General features: G+C 40.9%; 1 protein-coding gene across 5 annotated transcripts in view; it reads right to left on the minus strand.

The window, feature by feature from the left end:
• Positions 1-11,161, minus strand: part of Dgcr2 (DiGeorge syndrome critical region gene 2) — a 70,115-nt gene that overhangs the window by 35,872 nt on the left and 23,082 nt on the right. For all 5 annotated transcript variants that reach the window (XM_048785124.1, XM_048785125.1, XM_048785121.1 and 2 more), the window contains one exon: positions 9,596-9,718. In XM_048785124.1, the coding sequence (XP_048641081.1) occupies positions 9,596-9,718 (123 nt within the window). The remainder of the gene's footprint in view (positions 1-9,595; positions 9,719-11,161) is intronic.

An 11,161-nucleotide genomic window follows, 5' to 3' on the forward strand; every position in this document is an offset into this window, starting at 1 on the left:
AAAAAAAAAAAAAAAAAAAAAAAAAAAAAGACGAATCTACGGCAGAGGGAGGCAAAGAGAAGGACAAGATCGCACAGAGGAATTGCTTGGTCACACGGACACTGAGATCACATATGTGGATGCTGACTGTCTGAGGGAAGCCATCTGTAGCCTAAGGGTGGAGGACAGGTGGAACATTTGAGGCAAATGGTGATACAGAAGTTCCTTTGTGGGCTGGGGTTGTGGCTCAGTGGTAGAGTGCTTGCCTAGCACCTGTGAGGCACCAGGTTCAATTCTCTGCACCATATACAAATGAATGAATAAAATAACAGTCCATCAACAATTTAAAAATATTAAAAAAAAAAAAAAAGTACCTTTGTGCTGAACAAGCTTCTCTGGGGCTAAGGTAGCAATTGTGAACCCTTTTCTTTTCCTTCATTCCTCTTTATATACCAATTCATTCATCTCCACACTAACTTATTTATTAAATGTCTACTACGTGCCCAACAAGGAAACCCCCAGCACTGACACAGGCCCTTACTAGCAAGAAAGGAAAGAGAAAGACAACGATACTGGTGACAGTTATATGAGGGACTCCTAAGTGTCCTGGGGAAAACTGGGGAATGGGTAGAGCACATGATTAGCAGCCTTTCAGATTTCTTAGGAGAATCTCTGACAAAATTTCCCTCTTCCTACTGAGAGGCAGCTTGTGGGTATGTGGCTAGACACCAGGCCCTGCTGTCACTGCTGAGCTGACCCACATGTGGCTAATCTTTGAGTGCTACTTCCAGGATACACATCCCAAAGCAACTTTCTTTCTCTTCCTTTCTTTGTTCCAGGCACTGTCCTAGGCACAGGGACTATACCAATGAACAAACAGTGGACAATCTTATTCCCTTTATCAAGAAGTTATATCCTCTAACTTTTCCATCAGGCAACTGGACAGGGCCCCTCTAACTATGATGAGGCTGAGTTCAAGTGGGCTGAACTCAACCCCTGACATCTTAGAAAGCAGCAACATAAGCAGCCCATGGGGCCCCATGGCCAGGCTGCTCTTTGGTATTTAGAATAGCTCTTTTCTCTTCAGATTTCCTGGCCAAGACTGCAGAGCTACTCCTGCTGCCAAAGATGGAACAGGAATCCATGGAGCGAGACCTGAAGCAACCATGGTTTAACTGGTACTGAAAATATGAGGGAAGAGGAATGTTCTTTCAACAGGAAAATCAGGTTCAGCAGGGTCAGGTCAAATACTCCAGAGTAGGGGTGGGGAATAAGGGCACCAGAGTCAGGGCATCCTCCTCCTCTAGAGCCACAGGTTATGGGCCTGACAGGCAGGCTGTCTGCTCCTAGCCCACCGCATCTCTGGGCCCTGTGGCCTCACCTCCTGGCAGTAGCTAATATGCCTGATAGTCTCCTTCCCCCTCAGATAACCTCACAATGGGAGCTGAGGATGCTAGAGCACTGCAAGTCCAACAAAGAAACTGAGTCAAAATAGTCTGTGGCATGCTTGCTTCTGAAAAGCATTCAAAAAGGATTATTTGCAAATAAAGGACAAAATGTGAGGGACTTTAACTTGTGTTTCTAAAAATTTAAAAACTTGCCCATATAGAGCATTAGAGTCCAGATGAACGTGTTTCTTCCCCAAATAAAGGAGAGGACAAGAGGACTTGAGCTTCTTTAGTACTCCAAGTTGTCAGAACTCATATCCTTTTCATACTTATACCCAAGTTAGTCTGCAGTCATATTCAAAAGTCAAATATTTTTGGGATTGGGGATGTGGCTCAAGCGGTAATGCGCTCGCCTGGCATGTGTGGGGTGCTGGGTTCGATCCTCAGCACCACATAAAAATAAAATAAAGATGTTGTGTCCACCGAAAACTGAAAAATAAATATTAAAAATTCTCTCTTATGTCTTCTTTCTCTCTCTCTCTTAAAAAAAAAAAAAAGTCAAATATTTGTCATGCCAGGTATAGTGATACATGCCTATAATCCCAGTGACCCAGGAGGTTGAGACAGGAGGACAGCAAGCTGAAGGCCAGCTTGCACAACTCAAAGAGACCTTGTCTCAAAGTCCCCCCCCCACACAAATAGTTTTTTAAAAGGGCTAGAGATTTAGTTCAGTGGTAAAGTGCCCCTGGGTTTGATGCCCAGTATTGCTCCCCAACCCCTGAACAAAATAAAAATTAAAATAAAAAATTCAATGTCTTTAAGTCAGATAATACTTGTTATTAAATAGAATTCTTAAAATCAGAAAGCCAGAAAAAAAAATTCCTAATGGTACTGACATTGTGTCATGCAGGTTCTTTAAATCTGATTATTCTAATGTGCAGCCAACACCAGGGCCACCTCACTTATTGAGACTTACTCGAGGATGTGCCCCAGTGGCTGCCATCTGTCTCTGTTCTTCCAGGATTTGGAGGTTGTGCTTTAAAAATATCAATAGGAGTACTGTTTGCTTTTCCATTTTATACCCATGAGAGGTATATATAACCCCCCCCAAAAAATAACTGCAAAAATATACCCCTTCAAGTTCCGAGTTCAAAATCTATCTCCGCTGTTTCTTCTTGGGTTCATGAATGTCTTTGGCACCCTTGTCTCAATCCAGATCTTAGCAGAAAAAATTTCAATCTTGACATCATTGACATTAACTGTAGGTTTTCATATATGGCCTATATTACATTGGGGTAGCTTATTTCTATTCCTGTGTGTCTTGTTCTTATCATAAAATACTGAATTTTGCCATTAAATGCTTTTCCTGAATCAACTGAAATTATCATGTCTCTTTTCCCCACTACATTTTGTATCAATGATGTATTACATTGATTGACTTAGTTTGTTGAACTATTCTTGCATTCTATGGATAAATCCAACTTGGTAGTGGTGTATAATCCCTTTGATATGCTACTGAATTTGGTTTGCTAGTATTTTGTTGGGGGTTTTGCATCAGTATTAATAAGGATACTGGTCTGTATCCAGTAACACTGGACTCATGCAATGATTTCTCTCCTCTTCAAGTTTTTGAAAGAATCTAAGAAATACTGTTCATTCTTCAAAAGTTCGGAAGAATTCCCAGAGAAGTCATCTGGCTTAGGACTTTTATTTTTGGTACTGAGGGCAAAACCTAGGATTTAATCATGGCAAGGTCTACCAGTGAGCAACACTCTCAGACCCCAGGGCTTTTCTGTTGGGAGATTTTTGATTACAGGGTCAATATCCTTACTAATTACAGTCTCATTCAGATTTTGTTTTTCATGATTCAATCTTTTTTTAATATTTATTTTCTAGCTGTAGTTGGACACAATACCTTTATTTTATTTATTTTTATATGGTGCTGAGGATCGAATCCAGGGCCTTGCACATGCTAGGTGAACACTCGACTGCTGAGCCACAATCCCAGCCCTTCATGATTGAATCTTGACTTGTGGTGTTTCTAGGAATTACACCACTTCATTTAGGTTATCTATTTTGTTACCACACAATTCTTCATAGCATTTTCTTTTATTCCTTTATATTTCTACAAAATTGGTGGTAATGATCCAACTTTTATTACTGATTCTAATTGAGTCTTCTCTTTATTCCTTAGTCAATCTAGCTTAAAAAGTTTGTTCACTTTGTTGATCTTTTCAAAGAACTCTTGATTTTCATTATTTTTATGTTTTCCATGTCACTGATCTCTCTTTTAATCTTTATTATTTTCTTCATTCTACCAGCTTTGAGTTTAGTATGTTCTTTTTTAAATTCTTTAAGGTATAAAGTTAGCTTATTTAAGATCTTTTTCAAAATATAAGCATTTAGAACTATATATTTCTCTCTTTACATTGCTTTTGCTACATCGCACAAGTTTCAATATGATTTTTTTCATTTGTCAAAAGATATTTTTTAACTTTTCTTATGATTTCTTCTTGATCCCATGATTAAGAGTATGTTGTTTGACTTCTGTGTATCTATATGCTTTCCAGTTTCCCTTCCACTGTTCATTTCTAGTTTCATTCCAATATAATCAGAAAAAGACACTTTGCAATACTTTAGATCTTTTAAATTTCCTGAGACTTTTATTCTGTGGCCTAACACATGGCCTATTCTGGAGGGTGTTCCACATGCACTTTAGAAAATAATGTGTATTTGGGATAAACTCCTTGGCTCTCTTCACCTTTCTTCATTCTTTTTCCTATTTGTTCTATTGACTCAATAATTTCAAATGTCTTCTTTTCAAGTTTCACTAGTCCTTTTTCTGCAGATTGAAGTCTCCTGCTGAATCTCTCTACTGAATCTTTCAATTCAGTTATTACATTTTTCAGGTAGGGCCTAGAGTTGTTTGGTTCCTTTGATAATTTCCCTTTTGATATGGTAATTTTCCTTTAGTTCTTTGTCCACATTTTCTTTCTTTTTTTTTTAAAAATTCCTCTTACTGTGCAAAGTATTGAATCCAGGGTTTCACACACGCTGGGTAAGTGTTCTACCACTGAGCTATATATAACCCTAGGCCTTTCTCTAGCTTTTCAAGCATATTTAATTTTTTTTGGGGGGGTGGGGGGATAGAGTCTCACAATGTTGCCCAGATTGGTCTTAAAACTCACAATCCTCCTGCCTCAGTCTCTTGAACAGCTGGGATTATAAGCATAAAACACTGTCCCTAGCTAAGATGTGGTTTCAAAGTCTTTATTGTTTTATTGTCTAAAAATTTTCTTCAGGTTTATTCCCTTTATTTTCTTACTTTAAATGGCCGTGTTTTCCTCTTTCTCTATTATTCTGTTCTGACCTTTTAATTTTTATAGTTGTTATTAAAAATAAGGCATTTTTAATTGTTATTGTTATTGAAAAATCAGACATCTCCCACAGTCTTTGCAGATTTAGCTTTGTGCTGGAAAAGACCGTGAGTTATTAGCAGGGCTTGGTCTGAGCCTTGGGACTAACTAAAGGCAATGATTTTAAGGTCTTCTTAGGCTTTTTTTTTCTTTTCTGTGAATACATCTTGCCTGTGAGTGAGTTTTTCTTGATTCCCAAAGTCTACTTCTGTTTCCCAGAGTGTTACCTTCAGTGCTCCCTAGGATCTTAAGACACTCTACTGTATTCCTCACACTTAAGCACCTTGTTCCAGGCATCTGCAGGTCTATAGGCCCCACCGCAGCTTTCAGAAACATTGCTGCTTTCCACAGTTCTCTCAGACTTACGTTACTTCCTCATCTGAGCTCCAAGTCAGGCCAAACAGAGATCAATCCCTCAGGCAGTTCCCAGAAATTAGAATGTTGCAGTAAGATTGAAAATTTGGCCATTGTTTCCCTCAGACCAAGTTATGCCACATGGAGGGGGAGAGGAAAGTAAAAATTCCACAAAAATCTGCTATTTTAATATGTGGCTTTTTCTTTTCTTTAAATATATATATATACATATTTAGTTGTAAATGGACACATTACCTTAATATTTTTATTTATTTACTTTTATGTGGTGTGGAGGATCAAATCCAGTGTCTTTACATGTGCTAGGCAAGCGCTCTACTGCTGAGCCACTATCCCAGCCCGAATGTGGCTTTTTCTAGTTGGTGTAGACCTTTGACTATTTGCCCAGAGTTTCTATAAAGTTATTTCCCCCAATCTCTAGTTGTTTTCTAATATTTATGTGGTGAAATAGGGGTTTAGAAGCTTCCTAGACAATTTTGCTGATGATAGAATATATTTTTAAACTTTCCTTTTACTCCCCAGATTAATAAAGTAACTGCTAATATTGAGAGATTATTGTGTGCTCTTTTTCCCTAAGCACTTGATATGAAACATATGTTATTTAATTCTCACAACTCTTAAATGTAGGTACTACTCTTTTCCCCATTTTACAGAGGCTACTTGTCCACAGCCAGTTAAGTGGTAATAGGTAGGTTTGTCAACCCTAGGGCCTGCTTCTAAGCCCCCACATTTAACCACGGTTTTATACACTGCTACTTCGGGTTACTCTGTAACTCTTGACCCTTCTGGTCTAGGATTCTGTGTCCAGAGTCTGCTGAACATCCATGATAGATTTTTCTTCCACAGAGTCTGGAAAGAACTCACTGTTTTCTATGTTTATGAGGAAGGAGATCACTGGGTGTGGTGGTATACTTGTAATCCCAACTACTCAGGAGGCTGAAGCAGGAGGTTCACAAGTTATAGGCCAGTCTAGGTGAGACCCTGTCTCAAAATACAATAACAAGGGCAGGCAATGTACTTCAGAGGTAGAACACTTGCCTACCAGTGTGAGGCCCTGTATTCAACTAATACTACAGGGGGGTGGGGGTGGGGGTGGGCTGCAGTCTAGCCAGCCACAAACTCTGTGAGCACTAGCTTATTAGGTTCTGGTACTGGTTCAGGAAAGCCTCATGGTAGGAACCATAGCTTTTTGGTTGGAAACATATGTTATTGTAATTCTCCTTCTATTGTAATTCTTCTTCTATAAAATGCCAGTGTCTCCAGGAAAGGCTCCTCCAATTAGTTACCTGGGACACAGACCAAGCTGATGGCATCTGAACCAAAGCAGAAGATAGGGCTGAGTGTCCTACCTGTCACCACAGAAAGTATCTCTCAATTCCTCCACAACTCCCCCTTTGAGATACATGGTGTCTCCTATTTTGCAGACTTTAAGTCCATGTGCTATGTGCTATTTAATGTAAGCCACATTTTGACAAGAAATAGATTAATTTTAGTACCATGACCCAATATATTCAAATACTATCATTCCAATATCTCATCACTATAAAGTGGTATTCACAAAATCTTTGCTATTTGGCCTATAGGTTATATCTGCAGCATATCTTCATTAGAAACAGCCACATTTCAGGTGCTTAGCAACCATGTGAGACTCATGACTACCACTGGATAGCACAGGTCTCAAAAATAAGCCTCATATCTCCTGGTAGGAAGAGTCACCCAGCATATAGAGTGGTAAGGAGTATAGAATAATCAGAGAGAATTCTGATTCCATCCCTGCCAGATGCCCATCACCTCAGTATTCAAGAACCTTTCATGGTACTAGCAGGCAAACTGGTTCATTTCCTACTGTTCTTTCTCCTTAGCAGCCCCATGCTGCACTTGCTCTGCTCTGCTATGTCAGTTATCACTCTCCTTCTGTTGGTTTTTCTGTTAAAAAACCCAACCCAGTGGCACATGCCTATAGTCCTAGCACTTAGGAGACTGAGGCAGGAAAATCACTTGAGCCCAGGTTTGGAACCAGACTAGGCAACCTGGCAAGACTCCATTGAAAAAACAACAACAACTGGGGCTGGGGTCATAGCTCAGTGGTAGCGCACTTGCCTACCATGTGTGAGGCACTGGGTTTGATCCTCAGCACCACATAAAAATAAATAAATAAAATAAAAGTATTGTGTTCATCTACAAATAAAAATAATAAAAAAGAGGAAAAAAGAAAAAACAACAAAAAAACAAGAAACACTAAAGATATAAACCTCATAATAACATATAGTTGTGAACCATCTCCCCATATCCTTACTTAGGAATGCAAATATCATCTGTAGTGTTGAACTTACATGCTTGCTTCTCTCAGTCTCAACTCTGTTTCCCCAAAAGGAAGAAGGAGCCAGAATTCTATATATTATTGTATACTTTATTTTTTAATTTTTGTATAATTTATTTTTTTTTAATTTTAGTTACTTTGTAAACTAAAGTAAATAAAGGATGATCCATTTTGCTTATCTTCATTGTAGTTTTTGGCTACTTGCGTTTGTCACCTATATTCTATATTTTCAAGATTCATCCATCACTGATGTATGATTTTCTATTAAGTGAGCACAGTCCTTTGGAATTCCACTCTCCCTAGGGTTTGACGCAAGGGAACGATTGGATGGGCTTCCAACACAGGGCTGGTCCCAGAGGCTCAGGCCACCACCATTCAAACTCTCCTTCAGAGAGACAAACACCTCTACCAGAGATATCTATGATACAATGAAGGAAGACAGGCTCAAGGGATAATGGGCGGCGGGGGGGTGTCCCCTCTAAAGCTACATTCAANGGGGGGGGGGGGGGGGGGGGGGGGGGGGGGGGGGGGGGGGGGGGGGGGGGGGGGGGGGGGGGGGGGGGGGGGGGGGGGGGGGGGGGGGGGGGGGGGGGGGGGGGGGGGGGGGGGGGGGGGGGGGGGGGGGGGGGGGGGGGGGGGGGGGGGGGGGGGGGTGTCCCCTCTAAACTACATTCAATATAGCCCAAAAAAACTATCTCCCCTCCCTAGCTCCCTCACTTCCTTCCTTCCATCTTTCCTTCCTTCCCAGGCTGATCCCAAACTCCTGGGCTCATGCAAACTCCTGCCTCAGCCTCCCAAGTAAGTAACTGGAATTATAGATATGCATGATCACACCCAGTTCTGCTTCTTATTTTGGAATCCCCTCAAAGAACTGTGCCAACCTCACTTGTTACCTTCTATTAGATGCCCTCCCTGTTGCCCCTTTAGGAATTATAGTCCATCTTTCATGTCCTATGCCAGATCCCACTGAGGAAAAGGTTTCCTGGACTCAGGAGCTCATAGTCTGGAAGAAGAGATCAAGCATGGGCTCCAGGAATGGTGAGAATTAACAATGGCTCTAGATGTTGTGAGAAGAGGACAGATCAGGTGCTGATGGATATTGATCCATAGCCAGATATGTCGTCTCACCATGGTAGCATCTGAGCCAAGCCTTAAAGGATAGCAGGATTTACCCAAAGAATAAACAGTACAAGGTTCCAGGAAAAGAGAAGGAAATATAAGAAGCATGCAGCTAGGAAATTATTAATAGGGTAAGTATAAAAAAAAATACTTCAGCTGAGCAACAAAAGGGAAAATAGCAATAAATCAGGTTGACAAAGAAAAATCATGACAGATAGTAAAAGAATTTAAATGTTGGGCCAAAGAGTTCAGGCCTGTGATTCTCGAGTTGAGGGAAGACTTTTTTTTTCCTGTTAAAGGCTTAATTGGAACTACTCAGGGTCTTGAATTAGTGTGCCTGAAGGTGCATGCATCATACATTCACTCAGGTCCATGTGTGCACAAGATATTACCCCTTTCATACTAACCCAAATTAAGAATCATGGTTGAAGCGAACACTGTTACTCACAGGGTTCCTTATATTCCTCAAGGGTACTGGAACTGAAACCAAGCGGAAAACCAACAATTTATGACTTTTTTGTGGCCTCTCCAAACATTTTTAGGATATACCTTTAGGAACTCACACATTGACATGAGAAAACCCACAAGTGCCAGGTTACTAGAGAATGTGTGGGCAAGAAGAGTAGGTAATGCCAAAGTCAATCTACAATAGTACATTCATGAGAACTCTACCCAAGTCTCAAGAGGTACCTACAGGACAGGTCCACTCTCAAGGTTGTGAGTCCAGGGCTGGCAACACCTCATCTTGCCTCCTCAAAGCCCCAGCCCTGCCATCTTGCAAGTTCTGAGATCCAGGTAAAATAGTTAATTTTTTTTTTTTTAAAGAAAGACACACAGAAAGAAAGACAGAAGTAGAAGTCAGCTCATATCACCTTTCCAGTATGTGAAGACAGCACAATTATAAGGCTACACCTCTCTGCTCCTCGTGGAAGGCACACTCACCTCAGCTACAACAAAAAAGTGAATAGGTTGAGTACACCCCACAGGCATGACACACTCACCTGGACAGTCGGCTTCATCACTCTCATCCTCACAAGCTGCCAGTCCGTCACATTGCCAGGGGAGAGGGATGCAATGGATGGCACCACTGCGACAGGCAAACTGCCCAGGGTTGCACCGCAGCTCTGTGGAATCAAACGCAAGAGGCCATTGAAGAAGAGGCAGAAGGAGCAAAACCTGGAATAGCAAGGCCCTGACACCAATGAGCTCTAGCAGTGTGAGCCAGAAACCAGGCAGCTTCCTATAACCTACCTCCTCAGGAGGGCCTGGATACATGTTCCCAAAGGAGGAGCCAAGAACAATTATGACAACTCTGCAGCAGTGGATAGAGGAATATGCCCCACAAAACAATAAATGTTATTTATTTCTTAAAACACATACTCTGAATTTCATGCTTCCTCTCATTTGGATATTGAATACTCCACACAAAGGTCCATGTGTTAAATACCTGGTCCTAAGGGTGGTAGAATTGGTAGGCTCTGTAGTCCCTCAAGAGGTGGGGCCTGGTGGGAGGTCCTGAGGTTAATGGAGACCTGCTCTCAAAAACAGGCTATGGAGCCCGGTTTATCCCCCTCCCCCACTTTTCTGGCCCAAAATGTTAGCACTCACTCTGATACATGCTCTTGCCAAAACGTTCCAATTCGCCAGAAGCCCGACTCAGTGAGACTACCTGGTCTTAGATTTTAACCTCCAAATGAGCCAAAATAAACTTCTCTTTACTTCATAAGATATCTCAGGTTGTAGGCTGGGGTTATAGCTTAGTAGCAGAGCATTTGCCTAGAACGTGTGAGGCACAGGGTTTGATTCTCAGCACCACATATAAATAAATAAGTAAATACATAAATAAGTAGATGTCTATCAACAGCTAAAAATATTTAAAAAAAAAAAAAGATGTCTCAGGTATTTCACTATATTGATATGAAGCTAATACAGCTTTGCACTAGACTATAGGAGAGACAGATAAGAGGACATATACCATTCACCTCCTGAGGAATTCTGGATCAAGATGGCAGACACACAAAGAACAAAGGAAGGGGGCTGGGGTTGTGGTTCAGTGGTAGAGTGCTCACTTAGCACATTCGAGGCCCTGGGTTTGATCCTTAGCACCACATAAAAAAAAAAAATAAATAAATAAAACAAAAGTATGTGTCCAAATATAATTTAAAATATTTTTTAAAAAATTTTTTTACCCCAAATATAGATTGCAGAATCACATCGGTTACACATCCACATTTTTACATAATGCCATATTAGTAACTGTTGTATTCTGCTACCTTTCCTATCCTCTACTATCCCCCCTCCCCTCCCCTCCCATCTTCTCTCTCTACCCCATCTACTGTAATTCATTTTTCTCCTTGTTTTTTTTCCCATTCCCCTCACAGCCTCTTATATGTAATTTTGTATAACAATGAGGGTCTCCCTTCCATTTCCATGCAATTTCCCTTTTCTCTCCCTTTCCCTCCCACCTCATGTCTCTGTTAAATGTTAATCTTTTCCTCCTGCTCTTCCTCCCTGCTCTGTTCTTAGTTGCTCTCATTATATCAAAGAAGACATTTGGCATTTGTTTT

This window comes from Marmota marmota, unplaced genomic scaffold (genome assembly GCF_001458135.2).
Source record: "Marmota marmota marmota unplaced genomic scaffold, marMar, whole genome shotgun sequence".
NCBI classification, from domain to species: Eukaryota; Metazoa; Chordata; class Mammalia; order Rodentia; family Sciuridae; genus Marmota; species Marmota marmota.